The following is a 21483-nucleotide window of genomic DNA, read 5'->3' as shown; positions in this document are numbered from 1 at the left end:
GATGAAGTTAGTGTGATTTTAATTGTGCACTACAACCGAGCTGTAACCAGTTACTAATTTTAGAATGTAATCCCAGGACAATATTAAGCAAATAGCCTGCAGTGCTTCCTGTGAAATAGTGAAGGAGGAGGGCATTTCTTCTGTATTCCAGGACTTCTTGGGGTTTCAGAATGGGTTTATATGATTTTTTTTTTTTGTAGTTTTATTTATTCTATCAGTCTTTTTAACAAATGTTTATTGCTGCATTTTTTTTTTTCCCAGTGTATCATTGTTTTACTGCCCTTGTAGTACTGGAATTTAGTTGGAAGAATAAAACATTTACTTCTATTCTGCTTGTTTCTTAATGTACAGATGGGGGTAGTATTTGAATAAAGTTGGTGTTTTAAAACGTAAGCATTTTCCAGGAATCAGTGAAGTTAATTTTCTAAGATTTGAGTGCTATTTCAAAACACTGAGTTCTGATTCTAAATGCCTTCTTCTGCCGGGCGCAGTGGCTCACGCCTGTAATCCCAGCACCTTGGGAGGCCGAGGTGGGAGGATCACGAGGTCAGGAGATGGAGACTATCCTGGCTAACACGGTGAAACCCCATCTCTACTAAAAAAAAAAAAAAATTTATATATATATATATATATATTCCTTCTTCTGTAACTTACTGCCTGATAGAATGTTACAGGTATTTTAATTGCTATAGAATTACCTCAGATATCAGTAGAATCCAGTTTTTTCTTTTAAGAACTTGATATGCAAAAGCATGATTCAGCAAATTTGACTCCCTTTCCATACATGGTTTCTAGACATAGCTTTCTTATAATGAAGTAAGCAAAAACATGCTTCAGTGAATTCATTTGTTGAATTCTAGTAGCATATTTCCAAAATTTAAGACAATCTTAAATACACATTTATAACTGACCAAGTTAGAAGAAAAAGGAATTTTTTTTTTTTTTTTTTGAGACAGAGTTTTGCTCTTGTTGCCCAAGCTGGAGTGCAGTGGCACGATCTCGGCTCACTGCAATCTCTGCCTCCCAGGTTCAAGCGATTCTCCTGCCTCAGCCTCCTGAGTTGCTGGCATTACAGGAATGTGCCACCACGCCCGGCTAATTTTTCGTATTTTTAGTAGAGACAAGGTTTCACCATTTTGGCCAGGCTGGTCTCGAACTCCTGACCTCAGGTGATCTGCCCACCTCGGTCTTCCAAAATGCTGGGATTACAGGCGTGAGCCACTGCGCCCAGCCAGATCTTTTTTTTATTTTTAGCTTTGGTAATTACATTTCACCAATTCTCTGTTTAAAACAAGCCTAGAAAGTGGTTTCACAAGGTGCCCAGGCAATTTATATGCCAATTAGTGGTTGAGAAACATTGGTATAGCACAGGGTGGCAATAAGGTGTATAATTCTATGCCCTTCCCCACTTTTTTTTTTTTGAGATGGAGTCTTGCTCTGTCACCAGGCTGGAGTGCAGTGCTGCCATCTTGGCTCACTGTAACCTCCGCCTCCCGGGTTCAAGTGATTCTCCTGCCTCAGCCTCCCGAGTAGCTGGGACTACCGGCACGCACCACCACGCCCAGCTAATTTTTGTATTTTTAGTAGAGACGGGGTTTCGCCATGTTGGCCAGGATGGCCTCGATCTCTTGACCTCATGATCTGCCTGCCTCAGCCTCCCAAAGTGCTGTGATTACAGGCGCAAGCCACCGCGCCCAGCCAATTCTACCCCCTTTTAATGGTCTAGAACAGAGATTCTCAACTTCAGCACTACTGGCAGTTTGGGCCAGATCATTCTTTGTTGTGGTGGCTATTGCTGTGCATTATAGGATATTTAGCCACATCTCTGGCCTCTACCACTAGAGGCCAGTTAAACCCCCTCCCACAATTGTGATAACCAAAGTGTTTGCAGACATTGCCAAATGTCCCTGAGGGACAAAACAGTTCCCAGCTAAGAACCACTGGTTAGCAGGATAGCCTGTAGTCCCAGCTACTTGGGAGGCTGAGGCACGAGAATCGCTTGAACTCAGGAGGCAGAGGTTGCAGTGAGCTGAGATCGTGCCACTGCACTCCAGTCTGGGTGACAGAGTGAGGCTCTGTCTCAAAAAAAAAAAAAAAAAAAAATTTTTTTTTTTTTGTTCCACAGCCAAGTTTCTGCATTATCACTTATGCACAAGTCCTAGCTTATGGGCTACTCTGACTTTAGATGGGTCCGGTAGTTGATTAGTCCAAATAACCAACCACACATGATTTCAATAGATTATTTTAGCTACCTAGGGATTCTGAATTCCCCAAATCCCTGAAATTGCTTGTAATAAATCTACAGATTTGTGTTAATAGTCATCTTATTCTTTCAGTAAAAGGCAGTACTGATACAGTACTGTACTATGATGTGTTTAGTAAATCTTTAACAAGTGCACATAGGTATAAGCCTTTGTATTTTTGGAAAAATAGGCAATCTGAGAAAAATACTGGAGGTTTAAACTACTAAAGCTGTCTTTGGCCTATGGCAAGCACTTAACACGACCCTAAAGAAAATGGTAGAAGGTTCTCAGGCTCTACCTATCCCCAGAGACTGCTTTAGACAATTGGTGGGAGGGGAGAACTTTTGGAATCTGTTTAATATGCTGCCTAGGTGATTCAAGCAGCTAGGGTTGGAAATGACTTGTTTTTGCCCTGTTTGGGTTCTCTTTACTCCCTTCAAACTCTTATAGTAATTGGTATTAAATGAATATTCTACAAAAGCACCCGAATAGTCTGACTATGTCTACTCATGGATACATGGCTCCCACAATTCTCTTGCTCCTGCATTTGCCCCAGGTAAGGAGCACGAGATGCAAACCTATGTCTCAGGCAAAGATACAGCTTCAGCAGTCCTCTCCTCTCTCTACTGCATCTATTTTCTTTCTCTACTAAATCATTTCCAAAAGCATAAAAAGCATGTTATTAAAAAATCTTTTGATCCTATATCCCTTGCTAGTGATTATTTTAGTGCTCCCCTTTATAAAAGCAAAACTCAATTTTCTAAACTTCCTCCAGTTTATTACCCCCTCCTTTTTTTTTTTCACCAACTTGTTTTATTAGGAAAAGAAATTCAAACAGAAAAGTTGACTTTCCCACTTAAAATACTTCCCTAATTTAACATCGAGTCCTTATTTCAGATTTTTCCGTGTGTCTCTTTTTTAAATAGCTACCCTCATCCCCCAAACACAATTCAATTAAGATTCCTACTTTCTGGAAATACTAGGCCTGTTGTCTTGTTGAGTTTTTCTTTGTAGTGTCATTAATTTTAACTTCTGATATTCCTTTGAACTTTCTGTAAACTGAAAGGTCTAAAGTTTTTGCAAGTTTCAGGTTAAACTTGTGCAAGAGTGCAAGGTGATGCTATGGTCTCCATATTGCATCACAACAGTTACGGCTTTTCCAGGCTGTTAAGTTTGGACACTTGGTTAGGTCATCTGATAGGTGATTAGAGTTCGTCTTCACTCTGTTACTCTTAGTAAAACGCAGCAAAGATTTCCACATTGTTAAATCTAATCAGCAGCCAGCATTTGACCTTGAAGCACTCTTCAGTTGGCTTGCAAAATACTACACTTGTTTGACGTTTCTCCTTTACTGGCTGCTCCTTCTCTGTCTTGCTGTTGGCCCAATCTTCATTTCCCTGCATTTTGCTAAAACATAGGTGTGCCCCCGAGCTTGACCTTGGGCTGCTTGCCTCCTCTCTTAGTACTCATCTTGGTGATCTCATCATAAGGACATCAGATTATATTAACCTCTTCATGTGACATCTTCAGTTAGGTATCTAGTAGACACCTCGAAATTTACGTCTAAAACTTATTTTTGCCTCTGAAATTTTTCCTCCCAGTCATCCTCAATCACTTAATGGCCACTCCATTCTTTGTTTCTAGGCAGAAATGGTCTTGGACTCCTCACATCCTTCATCTGATCTTAGTTCCACCTAAAATATTAACATCTCTACTGCTATTACCCTAATCCAAGACACTATCATAGCTTGCTTGGATTATTTCTGTGGTTTCCTAACCGGTCTTTGTTTTGCCTCATTTTGTCTCCTCTCATCCATCCTATTCTACTCTCATAGCAACCAGACTGATCCTTTAAAAGTCTAAGTCTTGTTTAGATGGCTTCCTAAGTAAAAGTAAAACTTCACAAAGGTCTGTGGAGCCCTAAATTACCTGCACTCTACCCCACCTCATTCAATTCCTATTGAATTCCTCCTGCTCACTCTACCTTGTCCACATTGGCCACTTTTGCTGTTTTTCCAGCATAGGATTTTTGTTACTGCTAGTGTCTGCCTAGCATGCTCTTCTCCCACAAAACTTCATGGAAAATTTTTTCACCACTTTTGACTTTTTGCACAAACGTCATCTCAATGAAGCCTGCTCTGACCACTCTTTTTAAAATTGCAGCCTGACACCCTGGTGCTCTGCCCTGCTGCTGCTTTGTTTTACTTCCTCTGCTAAACGCAGTGAAGGCAGGGTTCTTTGCTCACTGGCATACAGTGCCTGGCACATGGCACATGCTTGGTACTTTTTGAATGTATTTCACCCTACTTCGATTCAGGGTTTTCAGATCAGTATTTCATTAAATGAAAGATTTAGTAAGGCAGAATACTTCCTTTGTAAGATATTTTGGTAGAGATTTCCTGAATTACAGAATGGACACAGAATTGAACTGGCATTTCATAGGCTGTCTTGAGGGTTTTGTGCTCCATTAATGATTACCACAAAGGAGCTTCATGTTTTAATTTTATAGCTCTTTTGTGTATTCATTGTGAAAATAGGGCAGTTTTCGACTGGGCACGGTGGTTCATGCCTGTAATCCCAGCACTTTGGGAAGCCTAGGTGGGTGGATCGCTTGAGCCCAGGAGTTCAAGACCAGCCTGGCCAACATGGCAAAACCCCATCTCTACTAAAAATACAAAAATTAGCCGGGCGTGGTGGCACACACCTGTGGTCCCAGCTACTTGGGAGGCTGAGGCAGGAGAATGGCTTGAACCCAGGAGGCAGAGGTTGCAGTGAGCCCAAATCATGTCACTGCACTCTGGGTGACAGAGCGAAACTCTGTCTCAAAAAAGAAAAAGAAAATAGGGCAGTTGCCATCCTGCTACTTTCTTACATAATCTTTAGTGAGGAAAGTCAAAGTGGTTCAGTGCATGACATGCGTTTATGTTGGATAAATTCAACTTAGTGCCCAGCAAAGGAAAAGTAAGGCATGGCTACTTACTCTACTCAGTGAATCTGTGCCTTATATATGAATCTGCTGGTCTGTGCGAGGCCAGTTCCTCTGTACCTTACAGTGTAAAAAGCATCTTGCTGTATGAGTGTTGTTCAAAGTAATAGTTTCTAAACACTGACAATTTTATCTGGTGCTCATATGCATCATTTGAAACCACATTGTACGTAGTGATGGTGTCCTTGTATTGGAAGACCTTCCCTGTTGCCAACTTCCTTACCTTAAATAGATGGAAAAATCATTAAAATCACCTATTCTTTCCCTAGATTTGTACCAACCATTGTTTAAAAAATGAAACACATGGTTGGAGGCAAGACTAGAAGAAGAATGACTAGAATATTGCGAAAAAATATTGAGCTAATTGCTATGAAGGTAAATCATGGAATCTCAGTGACTTAACATGAGAAATTTATTCTTTGATCATATTCATTTGGTGGGCTGTGTTCCACACCCTCACTCAAAGACCCTTAGAATGACAGAGGCTCTGTCTTTAATACATGGATTCCAAGGTGTCAAGGCTTCTATTTGTCCAGTTGCTTTCTATGGTAGTAGTGGTACTTGTGTTTGCATATAATAAATTCCTTAACAAACATTCAAGCTGACAGTCCTGTGTACATATGTACAGGTGTTTACATTCTGTTGAATAAGAAATCCTGGCACCTTTTAAATGAAGATGAAAAGATACCTAATCTAACTTAACTACCTACGCTGGTCATTGTCTTTCCCAAAGCTCTGCAGGGCTAGGTGCTTTCTGCTCTGACTTGCAGTTGATTATTTATGGTACCTTGGGGTTTCCCCTTCCTTTTAGCCTTGGCAACATTTTGACATTTTTTGAGGTATATTTCATCTAGCTTTTGTTTTGTTTTGTTTTGTTTTTGAGACGGAGTTTCACTCTTTTTGCCCAGGCTGGAGTGCAATGGTGTAATCTCGGCTCACTACAACCTCCACCTTCTGGGTTTAAGCGATTCTCCTGCCTCAGCCTTCCATGTAGCTGGGATTACAGGCGTGTGCCACCACGCCCAGCTAATTTTGTATTTTTATTTTATTTTTTTGATACAGAGTCTCACTCTGTCGCCTAGGCTGGAATGCAATGGTACAATCTTGGCTCACTGCAACCCTCCGCCTCCCAGGTTCAAGTGATTCTCCTGCCTCAGCCTCCCAAGTAGCTGGGATTACAGGCGCCCACCAACACGCCCAGCTAATTTTTGTATTTTTAGTAGAGATGGGGTTTTACCAGGTTGGCCAGGCTGGTCTCAAACTCCTGACCTCACGTGATCCGCCCGCCTCAGCTTCCCAAAGTGCTGGGATTACAGGCGCGAGCTGCTGTACCCAGCTCATCTAGCATTTTTATGTGCTTAAAGCAGGGAGTGAGGTGGGGAGGGTGAGCAGCTACCCATTAATGTCATCTCAGCCCACCACGCTGCCAGAGGTCTAAGGTGTTCTTTATTCTAAGCTCATATTAATACCTCCTTTTACATTCCTGAATGAAGCAGGTTTGATTATGCAGGCTGAATATCCCAAATCCTAAATCTTAAGTGCTCCAAAATCTGAAACTTTTTGCGTACTGACATGCTCAAAGGAAATGCTCACTGGAGCATTTTGGGTTTTGGATGCTGAACTGAACTTGTTAAGTATAATGCAAATATTTCAAAATCTAAAATCCAAAACACTTCTGTTTCCAAGCATTTTGGATAACGGATACTCATAAAACTCTTCAAAGCCTGTGAGCACACACACGGGCACACACACATAATCCTGCAATGACATAGTTCTAAGGTTTGCACAAACCAAGTTTTTTCTGGACATGGACTTTTCCCCCATATCTGCATGGTAATTTTGTATGTTAGTGAGTAGCCTTAACGTCCCATAATTCTCTTGGGAGTAGAGCATTAAATAATGAACTTTAGCTATCTTTGTTTCATTATGTCTTGCTGAGTTTCTGCCATAGAAGAGATTGAGATGTCATTTCATCTGGGCCTTACTTTGCTCATCTGAGTTGTATTTGGGATGTGATTTGTAGAGGCCTTACTGGCTCCATGACAGGTCATCCCAAAGTAGAATATTTACTGCCTAAATAAAGCCAAACAGTTTGGGACTTTTTTTTGACACGGAGTCTCACTCTGTCACCCAGGCTGGAGTGCAGTGGCCGATCTCGGCTCACTGCAACCTCCGCCTCCCGGGTTCGAGCAATTCCCCTGCCTCAGCCTCCCGAGTAGCTGGGACTACAGGCATGTGCCACCACACCTGGCTAATTTTTTGTATTTCTTAGGAGAGATGGGGTTTCACCTTGTTGGCCAGGATGGTCTCGATCTCCTGCCCTTGTGATCCACCTGCCTTGGCCTCTCAAAGTGCTGGGATTACAGGTGGGAGCCACCACGCCTGGCCTTTTTTTTTTTTTCTTTTCTTTAAAGTTGTAAGACTACAGGAAATGGAGAGGCAGAGACAGTTTTGGAACCTATGTAGTCACCAGGAGAAACAACCTGTAAGATATTCATGTTACTTACTGCCTACTACACTAAAGTGAGGAATGCCAATGCAGGGAATTGGGAGAGGAGGAATGAGGATTGCTAAAGCAACTGCAAATAATTTATACTCCTGGATAACGGAATTTATTACATTTACGTACTCTAAGTTCAAGAATGATTTACTGACAATTTAGTAATGACTTTGTGGAAAGTACAGTAAAATGTGTGAGCAGTTTTAGTTACATATTATTTGTTGGATTCTAAAGTACTCCACAGGTGTTTTGATACATGCCTGTTTGGGGTTAGCAATGTACTTTTCTGGTTAAACATCAGTGGGAGTTACACATTTATCTTCTCAACAAAACAGGCTCCTCTAATGTATGTAAATATGACTGGTCACCTTTTTCTCTTAAGCTAAATGTGATAGTTCTGGCTTTGCTTATTTGCTTTCTAGCAGCCTCCCCATGTTAGTCTTGCCACATGGTCAGTCTTCTGTTTGGTAGGTTTTATAAATCCTAAAAGTTCTAGTTCAGAAACAGCTCTAATAAACCGAGCACTGGAGGCTTTAATTAAGGAAACTGGCCGTGCTGTATTTTTGACAAAAAGGGATTAAAATCTCAATGTTAAAATACTAGTTGGTAAAATGAAGTAGATAGTTCAGATATAAACTCCTAAATTAAACTATAACTGTTACTGGAAAACATTAATTAGAATCCACTATCAATAAAACATAAATGGAAAAGTACTTAATGCTTCCTAAATCTAATGTTCTACATAGTATGGAAATTGCTCCCCGCCCCCACTTCTAAACGTACATTAGAAAAATAGAGAATTCAGACCAGGTCAGTGGCTCACACCTGTAATCCCAGCACTTTGGGAGGCCAAGGCAGGCAGATCACCTAAGGTCAGGAGTTCAAGACCAGCCTGGCCAACATGGTGAAATCCCATCTCCCCTAAAAATACAAAAATTAGCCAGGCATGGTGGCAGGCGCCTGTAATCCCAGCTATTTGGGAAGCTGAGGCAAGAGAATTGCTTGAACCCGGGAGGTGGAGGTTGCGGTGAGCTGAGATCACGCCACTGCACTCCAGCTTGGGCAACAACAGCAAAACTCTGTCTCAAAAAAAAAAAAAAAAAAAAGAATTAGGCCGGGTGAGGTGGCTCACACCTATAATCCTAGCACTTTGGGAGGCCAAGGCGGACGGATCACAAGGTCAGGAGATCGAGACCAGCCCAGCCAACATGGTGAAACCCCGTCTCTACTAAAAATACAAAAATTAGCTGGGCGTGGTGGCAGGCACCTGTAATCCCAGCTACTTGGGAGGCTGAGGCAGGAGAATTGCTTGAACCCAGGAGGCGGATGTTGCAGTGAGCCAAGATCGCACTACTGCACTCCAGCTTGGGCAATAGACGAGACTCCATCTCAGAAAAAAAAAAAAACCAAAAAACAAAAAAACAGAATTCAATAATGGCAGTTGCATTTTTGGTAAATTTTAAAATATAATCTTGATATAAATTTGATACCAGAAGTTTTAGGTTTGGTCTCATTTTGGATTAAATTCAAAATAAAGATTCAGAAATTTCAGTTATTCTAGCACCATATGGTTAATATTAACAAGTAATACGGTTGTTTGGAGTACGCCTTTATAAATATCTAGTGTAGATCTGGAGAAATTATAAACTTATATTTTATGTGTAGTTGGACATTGTAGAAATGGTTTTAAAAGGATACTGGATAATTTCATTCATTTCTTCTGAGGTTGCAGAATTTGCATCCATTTTTTCAGCAGCTGTCACAACTGTTGCAAAAGCCTTTTGAATAGACAAGACGGAAGAAAATAAAAATGTCTACAGTTGCCAAACATCTTTTACTATACTTCTTTTAATGGCTGTTGATAGCTGGCACATATTCTTCATTATATCAAATTTAAGATTGTCAAAACTACACTGATGATCACTTTAAACCACTTATATATTAAAAGATAAAGTAATGGTTCCTGAATAATCTTGTTTCAGAGAACTAAGAGTATGCAGAGAAAAACAAGAAACAAAGCTAGTCAAAGTTAAAAGAAAAAGAAAGCCCTGTTTCCTCTACTAATCTTACTCCAGGAAAATATCTATTTTTCTTGGAAGCAGCCAATTATGGATATTTTTTAATGGTGACAAGACAGCTGTAAGGCCTTTAATAGAGTTAAGATCTTTGTAATACTATTCTGAAGACAGAAAGAATAGTTGTTTATTTTAAAGAATAACAACAGTTGTTTATTGCCTTGCCAAGTATTCCTTGTACTTCCTGATTGCTAAATCTGTTGTGTAGTTACTTCAATTTTTTTTCTTTTAAGCAAGAAGAGAAATGCTAGTTAATAATATACTTTATTTTGTGAAATAACAGAACTGACCTAAATTGTTTAGTTTTTGCTTAATGCTAACTATTGGGTTAGATCACATACTTATTTTGACCTAGCATGAACACAGAATTGGCTTGGTTAAGGAATTCAGGATCAGAGGGCAGGGGGTTGGGAGTGGGGACTGTTGAACTACCACTTCCTAAGGAACTTTTAAAGTTTGAAGTGATTTGTGCTTTCCAAATAAAAGACAAGGCATTAAACACAAGATAAATTCCAAAGCACTAAAAGTATAAAACTATTCTGAGAAAGTCATCATGGATGGTTAGAAAAATATCTAGCTTGTTCTTTTCCCTACAACCTACCTCTGACCAGTCCACGAGGTTGATGAGCCTGCTACACTCTAGGTGCAGTTTGTATGCTATGCAGATGTCTGGGGCAATATTCGGAATGCAGCCTTCTTCGCTTTTCAGTGCTTCATTCTAACAAATAACAGTAAACTAAGATGACTAACTTTTAGAAATTATTAGGAATAAAATCAGACATTAATGAAGCCCCCAACCTAAACTGAGTAAACCAGTAAATGGAATCTTGGTTTCCCTTATTTAGTGAGTGAGTCTATTCAATAGTTAGCTAGTTCTTGTTTAGGTTTATGTCTTGGTCATAACCCCTCTAGTTCTTAGTCACTAGAAGAATATTCCCAGGATTAGAAGATAAGCATATTTTTCATTTCAATCCATAAATTACTAATTTCTGAGACCTGAATGCACTTAATGTAAAACGTTTATGGAAATCTTTAGGAATACTTAATAAAATGGTACTTCCAACACTTATAATTAGCTGAATTCTAACAATTACTATACTGTATTAGTAAATACTAATACCACTTACCAGGGGTATAAATTTCTTTTAAAGAAAAGACTACATTGTCAACACTGCAGATCTTAAGCCCTATAGAAACCATCAGTGTTTCTTCAACCTATTTGAAATCCATGGCTTTTACTGACAAACACAAAGTCTTACATACACACCCTGCTCTGATATTATAATATCGGGGTATATTATAATATATCCCACCCAAAGACAACTGAAATCATACCAGTTCTCTTCTGTGACCCACCAGCCAAGAAGACAGATTTTATAAGTTTTAATTTATGGTTTATATATTAAAATTAACTGATTTTTTGGTTAAGTATGAAATTATTCAGTGGTTTTCACCATCACTGAAAACCACTGACTTATATCATCCTACTCAATATTCTGGTAATACTCTGCATGTTTGTGTGCCGTTTTGCAATGAGAAGCCAGTACACTGGAATGCTCTTCATAGGTCTTACGGAGTTGCTTCTTAAGTATTTATTGTGGCAAGATTTCTGGGTATTTAACTTACCACTCTTTCATGTATATACAGCTTATTGAATGTTTAAAGTGATCATTTTGCCCAGTCATAAGAAAGCTAGTTTCTAAAATTGTGAGCTGTCTTGAGCTATTGTTTAAAGAGCTTCCAGGAGTTGATAACTGTGTCTGGACTTTAGCAAGGGCAGCTGAAGTGTGCTGCCCCAGGAGTTTTAGTGGCAGACTGCTGGTTATCCTCTACACTCAGTTCTGCAGATGCTCTCAGAATAGATCTTTCTTTGTTTTAAAATCCAAGATGAAGTCCCAAAGTATTTCTCTTTCCCACTAGAAACAACCATTTCGGTCTTTCAGTAATTTATTAGGCCATATTGTTTAATCCCTGTCTGCTGTTATGTTTACAGGAAACATTTATTTTCACAAGAGTGGTAACATTATACTCTCAAGTCTTTGTGCCTATGATCTGACTTTAGCATGTGAAGGGCAAAGATTACACATGGTCAAAAACTGGCAGCAACAGTTGACTACTAATTGGTATCTTTATGGGGTTAGAAATTTTTTTCTACAGTCTAAAGAATTTTTAAAAATATATGAGAGGTGCAACCCTGAATTGCCGACTCTCTGCTCATTAAAACATAACTGCAAATTTAGTATATTTTTATGACAATGACACCCAGAGTCTGAGCTAAACTATCAGAAAACTAAATGTTCATCTTACCTTGAGATAATAGTAAGGATTGTTGAGTGCAGTATGGAGGGCAATTCGCGGAGCAGCATTTAAATGCTCACGAAGGGCATGGGCAGCACTGAAGTACACCACCTCATGGAGAGGCTGTGTCTCAGGAGGCAGAAGGTATTCTCTGAAACAGCCAGTCAGGCAGGCATCCATGTTTAGATAAGCACAGGTTTATTTTCTTTATATATAATATATATATTTTTTCCTTTAAGCTCTGTTGGACTTCAATTTTCACTATAACATTTTTGTCAATCCTCTCTCTGTAGAGGACTGAACCATTTACTAAAAGCAAAATTAACAACCAAAAACAAATGAATGAAACAAACCCAAATATCAGCTCTAATACAGTTTCACTCAGAACTGCATCTCTTCCATATAATAGTTTTTAAAACTACCTCTAGACTCTTTATAAGAAGCTGTATATTTCAGTTCTGAGTTAAACCTTTAGGAACAAATGTATATATACTACATTTCTGCTTAGAAATCTTTAAGATAGCATTTCTTAAAGTAAATGAGAAAACAGATATCTACATTTTCTAGCACAGCAAACATTTAACCTTTGGCAATATTAAACACAGGCCTGGAATTAAGAGTTCAGGAAATTCTTCTTGGATCACAGAAAATTTTTAGTTGATATCTTTCATGGAAATGACACCTCAAAAGTTGTGGCGTTTTTTTGTTTTGTTTTGTTTTGTTTTGAGACGGAGTTTCACTCTTGTCGCCCAGACTGGGGTGCAGTGGTGCAATCTCGGCTCACTGCAACCTCTGCCTCCCAGGTTCAAGCGAGTCTCCTGACTTAGCCCTCAGCCTCCTGAAAGGCTGGGATTACAGGTGCCCACCAACATGCCCGGCTAATTTTTGTATTTTTAATGGAGATGAGGTTTCACCATGTTGGCCAGGCTGGTCTTGAACTCTTGACCTCAGGTGATCCACCAGCCTTGGCCTCCCAAAGTGCTGGGATTACAGGTGTGAGCCACCGCGCCCGGCCCAAAAGTTTTTTATATATTGGAACTACTTATTATGTTAGAAGGCAGAAAAGACTAAATCTTAGTTTCAGAGTATTGAAAAATAAATCATTAATAAAATTTCACTTATAAAAAATCTGCCATAATTTGGGATTTTTTTCACCTATGAGCTAGATGATAAAACAATTTTAATAAATTCGGAACTAAAAAATACGGCATTAAAAATTTGCTTTGCATGTATAATGAGCCCATCAGGTGGTCTGTGCCATGACAGTGATACTATACTGGATGCCTGGAGGCTGGCAAATTGGAGGGGAGAAGCTTTGGCACACATAACCCATAGACAGAGTAATGTCACTAACTGGATTAAAGTATATAGTTAACTCACATGACTTCATAAAGAAGATTTCTGGGGCTTAGTCCAGTCCTGAGCCTAAAGTATTTTGGCCACATGACAGCTTGTGTCAGCTCCTTTTCCTACCAGTACAAGCAGAGCAAAGCAGCTACCTCAGCCCAGTCACTGGGGACATTATTCCCCTTCTTCCAAGTATCCTTTCTCTTCTTCTGGAGAGGATACCACTCCCTAGAAATCCCCTACACTTGCTTTGTCCCGATGTGGCCAGGAGCTCTGAAGAAGAGAGGAAGTGGAAAGGGTATTCAATATGGACATCACTCTTCACCATCCTCCTTTCCTCCCCCATCTCAAGAGCTAATGACCCCTTGCTCATTCTAATTGTAGGTGCTGCTCCTTCTCCAGAGTCAACTGGAACAAAACTTACTTGCAAAGAGTGTATGATTTTGACTTGATCCTCACTAAGGAACAGTATTCTATACCTCAGATACTGTTAACATCTTAATTACTCAAGGTTAAGTTAACTTAGCTGTAGCTTCAGGAAATAGTTTCTGTGATGGCTGGCTACCAATTTGTAATTTCTGACCATAAACTCTTCCTACACTAACCTCATGCAGTTATTTCCCAATCATTATACATGGCTGTCGTTAAAAGATCTTGTTGCAGTCCCTGCTATGTAATAAGGATTGGATATCTAACAAGGCAATCAGATAGAGTCAACTTCAGAAACTCAAACTATCGCCTCACATTTTAACATTTTTACATGTGATATATAGAAATTCAGGCATTTCCCAAGGCAAAAGACCTCTCTAGATATCCTCAAAGAACCATCAGAGCAAAAATAAAATATCTGCCTTAATTTTGTTTCCACTGGCTACATTAGTTGAACAACAGTAACAAAATACATTATACATTAGAATTTTTATCTGACTGCAGACTTGGAGACTGACATAGAAATATACTTCTGTGACTTATTTATGTGAGAAGAAATAAGCCATGAGTCTGGCACTAAAGCACCGCATTATGCTCATTTTGGATTCAGACCAGACAAATGATAGGCCTTCCCTGAAAGAGGTGGTTCTGAAGGAACTTGTGGAATTAGTATCAACAAGGGCTACAAAGTTGAAGCTTGCTATTGGCAAAAACAGTAACTTAGAAAGTGGCAATTTATTCTCAGCTCTCAAGATCTGGCAACTTATTCTTGCCTGCCAGTATTTTTGCCAAGAGCTGCTCATGGTATACTGTGAACTCTGCCTCCTGAAGTCTCCTGCTTATATCCTTTCTCCATAACTCCAAGCTCTGCCCAGACATCTGTGGTGTGGCTGTTGAGGGCAGTGTAGAGAAATGGAGAGGGCCTTTTGGCAGGTGTCAGAATGAGACTGTGTGACCTTGCATGAGTCACAGCCCCGCTCCGGCCTTTAGCTGCCACAGGGCTGACTCTTCAGGTCTCTTTTAGCTTTAACATGCTACAATTCTAATCTCTTCCCTCCTGGGACAATCTTGGTAAAGACACTAAATCCTAGTATGGAAGATTTTGTGATTTTACAACAAAACACATTTAATCATACTGAGCATTATTTCAACAACTGCTCAGAAAGGTAAAAAGTCAGACATATTAGGTGAAGGATCATGACAGGGAAACGGCTGATGTGATTTCAGAGCCTACAATTTGGAATTTGTAAGAACTCTGGAACCTGACATTTGGCCTAAAATTGGCAAATCACATTGCAAAATTATTTTTAGTGACTACCATGTTCACTGCCTGGTAAAAGGGAAGAGTCAAGAGTTTGGGGCTAGACTCTACAAGAACAGGAAAGCCCAGTAGGGCAAGGTTAACTCTGTGGGTTCTAAAATGTAATTTTTGACCAGTATTTGGCCAATATTGCAGTTCATCACCTTTTTTTTTTTTTTTTTCTCGAGATGGAGTCTTGCTCTGTTGCCTAGGCTGGAGTGCAGTGGTGCGATCTCGGCTCACTGCAACCTCTGCCTCCCGGGTTCAAGCCATTCTCCTGCCTCAGCCTCCCAAGTAGCTAGGATTACAGGTGTGCGCCACCATGCCCAGCTATTTTTTGTATTTTTAGTAGAGTCGGGGTTTCACCATGATGGTCAGGTTGGTCTCAAACTCCTGTCCTCAAGTGATCTGCCCACCTTGGCCTCCCAAGATGCCGGGATTACGGGCGTGAGCCAATGCGCCCGGCCTTGGTTGATCGTTTTGGACCTTTTCATGGCATTAGCAATTTCTCCCCAATGACTAGGAACAATGACTCTGTCCCCACATTATTCTGGAAAACTAAACTTTTCACTTTCAGAAAAGACATGTAATTTGTCAGAAAAGCACTCTTTCTCTTTAATAATTGTGCTGCTATTTTCTCAGTACTTTATTCAGTGCCTAGCCTGCTGCTGGGTTTAAACTGCCATTAAAAATTACAATAAACAGGGCCGGGTGCGGTGGCTCACGCCTGTAATCCCAGCACTTTGGGAAGCTGAGGTGGGCGGATCACGAGGTCAGGAGTTCAGGACCAGCCTGACCAACATGGTGAAACCCCGTCTCTACTAAAAATACAAAAATTAGCCAGGCCTGTTGGCACATGCCTGTAATCCCAGCTACTCGGGAGGCTGAGGCAGGAAAATCCCTTGAACCCGGGAGGTGGAGGTTGCAGTCAGCCAAGATCACGCCACTGCACTCCAGCCTGGGCAAGAGTGAGACTCCGTCTCAAAAAAAAAAAAAAAAAAATTACAATAAACAATGATAACAGGTTCTCCCCCCCCCTACTTTTTAGGTATTAAATCGTTTTCTTTTGCACACTTCTCATTTTTTTCTGTAGCATGCCCAACTTCCACCAAGGAAGGTGGCATGATTTTACACGGCTACATAAAGCTGACTTTTGGGAAATCCATGAATCAGAATGATCTGGGTTTCCTAAAAAGGAAACATCTTAAAATACAGGCTGGATTGGTAGACTTCTAAATTTACCCAGCACATGTCTCAACATAAATTTAGCGCTGATAATGAGGTGCACTGGCATTGTTTAGAATTAAATGTTCTTTCTTTAGGATAAAATAGAGCAGCATGGCTAGTCTGCTCTGCTTTCTGGGCTTGGCTCAGATCCAGCATTTACTCCTAGCAAAGATAAAGTGTAATACAAATACTTTATTATTAGAAAGAGAAACATTCACTTTCTATCTCATCTCTCCCCACCTGACCTAATGAAGTAGATCAAATTTAAGCCTATATTCTTGAACTGAGAGTAAAAGAATGAACTAAGTCATTTGATTAGACATCTTGATAATGATGGAAAAAGAATAAAAATTACAATTCTTTTTTTTTTTTTTCTTTTTGAGACGGAGTCTTGCACCATTGCCCAGGCTGGAGTGCAGTGGCACGATCTTGGCTCACTGCAAGCTCCGCCTCCTGGGTTCATGCCATTCTCCTGCCTCAGCCTCCCGAGTAGATGGGACTACAGGCGCCCACCACCACACCCGGCTAATTTTTTGTCCTTTCAGTAGAGACAGGGTTTCACCTTGTTAGCCAGGATGGTCTCGATCTCCTGACCTCGTGATCCGCCAGCCTTGGCCTCCCAAAGTGCTGGGATTACAGGCGTGAGCCACCACGCCCGGCCTAAAAATTACAACTCTAAGCTAGATGGAGAGACCTGAAAAGCATAAAGCCTAACCTGGGAGAAAAATGTTCTGGATTGGCTATAGACAGCTATGACACCAGTGTTATTTGGAAAAACAGCATGATTTTTAGCTCTTAAGAGCTAAATTTAGACTTACCTCACTAGACAGTCAATGAAGTTCACAACATTTTCTCTGAGTACTTCAAATTTGGTTTGCTTCTTACTTCTTCTTAACTCCTTCATTTCCAATAAGGACTATAGATAAAAGAACATAGCTTTTCTGGTGATCCTCAGACAGAAAACCCCTCAGAGGGAGCTCTGTTGGTAAGTTCTATAGAAGCACCTGATGCCCTTTCCATAAGACAGGATGTACAGAGAAAGATCAAAATGGGTTTTGTTTATTCTTTTTATTTTTAAGGTCTGGCAAGAATCTCGCCTCAAAGGTGTTTTGCTTTATAATATACAAGCAAATTTTTAGGGAAAGAGGAAAAGGGCAGTTCACTTTACCACTAAATTACATGGCAGAGTGCTCACTATTCAGTCCACTAAGTCATTTAAGAAAAGGACTTAACAGGATAAAGAAAAAAATCTTGCCTTTTTGCCATACTAACAGAATAGATTCCATGTGTTTTATTTTACTTAGATTGAAATTTTACTCTACATTTATCATAATTTGGTATCACAGTACAAAGAAGGTTCTTCATTTCGACAATCAAGATCCTAAAGTTAGAACTATCTGAAAAAGAATATATTGGATATACTGTGGCTCAATTTCTGCTCTATATTTGAATATGCATTTTAAAAAATCAAGAAAAGTAACTAAAACTAATTAGTTAGGCTCTTTTAAATCTCAGTTTGATCAAACAGAAAAATACATCAGATAAATAATCAGATTTGTGCAGCCATGTTCCCATTTTCTCTTATTGCTAGCTAATTCTCTTTCTCTTGCTGAGCCCACAGGAATGGTTTCCACCTATGTTAGCTAGTAGGTTCCAGAATGTGTATATGTAGAGTAATGATGGCAATGGGACTAACAGGATGTTCAACTTAGAAGTGAGTTAAAAGTCTGCTTTGTTCCTGGTTGTGGTTTAAAAATGAAAACAAAAACATCCAGGCAGAGCTAATCTAGAGCACAAACTGAAAAAAGGGAGTGTCACAGGATGCAGCTGGAAGGGAGGAAAGTAACCTGACCTTCTGAAGATGATAGAGGTCTGTCTTCTGAAGCCCCTTTGGCTGTGACCCAGAAGCATCTTCTTCCTCTTTGGTTTCTGCTTTTAATACAAAACCAGTAGACATCAATGAGGGTAAATCCAAGTCAAGGGAACAAACATTTCTACTACTCCAAAGTAAAAGTTTCACCTATATATATTTTTTTAATGTGGCAAGGGATCAAGATTCCATCTGATAAATGATTTCTTACAGAAGCTGAAGGCCAATAATATATAACTTGTGCTGTAGTGATGTCTTCAAAAAATCAGCTACTGAATTTTAAAAGTGTAACCACAATGAAAACAAAACAAAATACAACCTAACAAAACTCCCTCAAACCAACAGCAAAAAGTCTCAAAAAAAAATTTTTTTTTTTTTTCAGACGGAGTCTTGCTCTGTTGCCCAGGCTGGAGTGCAGTGGCGCCATCTTGGCTCACTGCAACCTCCTCCTCCCAGTTCAAGTGATTCTCCTGCCTCAGCCTCCAGAGTAGCTGGGATTACAGGCACCGGCCACCATGCCTGGCTAATTTTTGTATTTTTAGTAGAGAAGGGGTTTCGCCACGTTGGCCAGGCTGGTCTCGAACTGCTGACCTCAGGTGATCCACCCGCCTTGGCCTCCCAAAGTGCTGGGATTACAGGCACAAGCCACCACCCCCAACCAGTCTCAAATATTTTTGATGTTATACATAGCTTTTTAAAAAAATAATAAAAACTTAAAACTGTTTTCCTTTGATTATGTCAAGATTGTAAACAACAAAATTTGAGTATGAAGAGGGTAGTGTGTAAAAGTTTTGAAATAATCCACTAAAACATAAAGTGCATCATGGTTCTTTAGCAAAGGGAAAGAAAACCATAACTGCTTAAATGTAGAGCTGTGCTCCTTCTAGAGAGCATAATGCTCTCATATTCTTCTTCAAGCGCAGGTTGGGTTTTGTGAACTCCACACACATGGTTTGTTTGGCCTAAAACTATGACACGAGGATGCAGCTGGAGAATATGCATTGGCTTAAAGAATAAACTGCTTTTTAGCTACAGGTAATTTCTGGTTCAAAAAAGACATAACTAAAGGTTAAAATGTCTACTAGATTCTTTGTCCCATGTCATTAACATGTAGTTTGCTACATGTTAATAAACCTAATATGCCTTTGAAATATATCTAATATGGGCTGAATGAAGTGCCTCATTCCTATAATCCCAGCACTTTGGGAGGCCATGGTGTGAGGATCACTTGAGACAAGGAGTTCGAGACCAGGCTGGGAAACATAGTGAGATGCTGTCTCTATTTAAAAAAAAAAAAAAAAAAAAATTAATTAGGCTGATGAGGGGGCTTATGCCTATAATCTCAACACTTTGGGAGGCTGAGGCAGTCAGATTGCTTGAACCCAGGAGTTCGAGACCAGCCTGAGCAACATGGAAAAAACCCATCCCTACAAAAATACAAAAAAATTAGCCAAGTGTGGTGGGACGTGCCTGTAGTCCCAGCTACTTGGGAGGCTAAGATGGGAGGATCACTTGAGTCTGGGAGGTATAGGCTGCAGGGAGCCTATCATGCTACTGCACTCCAGTCTGGACAACAGTGGGAGACTCTGTCTCCAGAAAAAAAAAAAATTCAGCTGGATGTTGTGGCCCTTTTCTGTAGTCCTAGCTACTCAGGAGGTGGAGGCAGGAGGATTACTTGAGCCCAGGAGGTCTGAGGGAACTGTGAGCTATGACTGCACAACTGCACTTAAGCCTGGACAACACAGCAAGATCCTGTCTCAAAAAAAATCTGATATGACACTCAGTCCTACTTAACTCTTCCCAACTGTAATTTTAAACCCAAACTGTAATATGTAATAAATGTTAAGGAACAGAGAGATAGCATATAGCCAAATATTTCTACTCATCCAACGTGGGGAGTTTTAATTTCAGTTTATTATTAATAATGAGTCACTTTTGAAAATCAGGAAATAACAGACATTTCTTCAAGACAGTGGTTGTGCTTTAATTTGTAAAATTCTTTATTCTTTAGGCTACTAATCATCTTAATCTTCGACCTTCCCATTTCAAAAGCTGCATTCCTTTATTTAGCTCTAGCATATCACAGAATTTGTTTACTAGCTCATATTATATGAACTCTAATTAAAAATGTATCTAGATTACCTCTAGTTAATGGTGTCCAGCAAAAAAAGAAGAAAAAAATTATATGTGCAGTTTATTTTTACAGCAATCTCCATAAGTCCCATTTTGTAAAAGACTGAAATTTACACAGTATTTACCTTCTATTTTTCTAAGCCTTTTACCCTATTTATGTACTTAAGGGTGGCCCCTTGCTGATCCAGTGATCACTACTAGGGCGTATTTATATCGTGAATTAGCGACAGAAAAACAATGAACTAGTGGTTAAGAGAGATGGGCTCTGGTCTGAGTGCTACCACTAGCTAGCTGTGTGATCTCAAACAAGCTGCCGTCTTCTTCTAGACTTGAGTTTCTGGTTATATAGCTGAACTCAATGATCTTAATGATACCAACATCCAGCCCTTAAAAGGTTTTGTGTTCTGAAGAGTGGTTGAGCTCATGCTGCAGTGGCAAGAGCAATGCCCACACATAACCTGAAAGAAAATCCCTTAGTGCCTGCTGATGACTTCCTCACTCTGGCTGCTCAGGCCACTCTAGTCAGGCAAACATTCTCTTTCATCTTCCATGACTGAGCACTCATCAGGTGCCTCACATTGTAGCTATGGAGAGACATGGGAAGATTTTTGCAAAAGCAGTTTCCTAAAGCCAAAAGATTTTTAAGACAAAGAAGCTCTTGCCAAACATAAAAAAGGATTAAAACAGACATTTTAAATAAGATATTTTCAACATGTCATGTCCAATTCTATGTGATTATATATGAAAAAACTACCTGTTCCCCCAAAACTCCATTAAAAAATTGCCCTAAATTTGGGAAAAGTAAAAGGTACACACCAATATTTTTTATTGTTGTTATTGTTCTACTAAAAGAATACCATACTTTGGTGCTAGAAACAGAGCAAGAGAAGAGCCCATGAAAAGCTAGTATTTAGGGAACAGAACATGGCTACCTATATACAATCAGACACCCTAAGCATTCAGGATATATAAATGATCATGTGGAGGTCAAGCAAAAGAGAGAAACTGTAACCCTCCTACAGTGAAGAGTGCCAGGCTGCTTCAGTTAATTTAGGACTGAAAGATTCCAGCTTTT

At 39.8% G+C, this 21483-nt stretch overlaps 1 protein-coding gene across 7 annotated transcripts in view; it reads right to left on the bottom strand.

Moving 5' to 3' along the window:
- Nucleotides 1-7818: 7818 nt before the first annotated feature.
- Nucleotides 7819-21483, bottom strand: part of ORC3 (origin recognition complex subunit 3) — a 77459-nt gene continuing 63794 nt past the window's right edge. For 4 of the 7 annotated variants that reach the window (XM_031012603.2, XM_055391160.2, XM_063707767.1 and 1 more), the window contains 6 exons: nt 18258-18337; nt 17224-17321; nt 12112-12253; nt 10406-10522; nt 9428-9507; nt 7819-8253 (listed from right to left, as the gene is read on the bottom strand). In XM_031012603.2, the coding sequence (XP_030868463.1) occupies nt 8148-8253; nt 9428-9507; nt 10406-10522; nt 12112-12253; nt 17224-17321; nt 18258-18337 (623 nt within the window). In that variant the 3' untranslated portion in view covers nt 7819-8147. Of the gene's footprint in view, nt 8261-9427; nt 9508-10405; nt 10523-12111; nt 12254-17223; nt 17322-18257; nt 18338-21483 lie in introns of all 7 variants that reach the window. The other 3 variants (XM_031012604.3, XM_031012605.3, XM_055391159.2) reach the window with 3 other exon arrangements.

This window comes from Gorilla gorilla, chromosome 5 (genome assembly GCF_029281585.2).
Source record: "Gorilla gorilla gorilla isolate KB3781 chromosome 5, NHGRI_mGorGor1-v2.1_pri, whole genome shotgun sequence".
NCBI lineage: Eukaryota > Metazoa > Chordata > Mammalia > Primates > Hominidae > Gorilla > Gorilla gorilla.
This window is presented reverse-complemented; position numbering and strand designations above follow the sequence as displayed.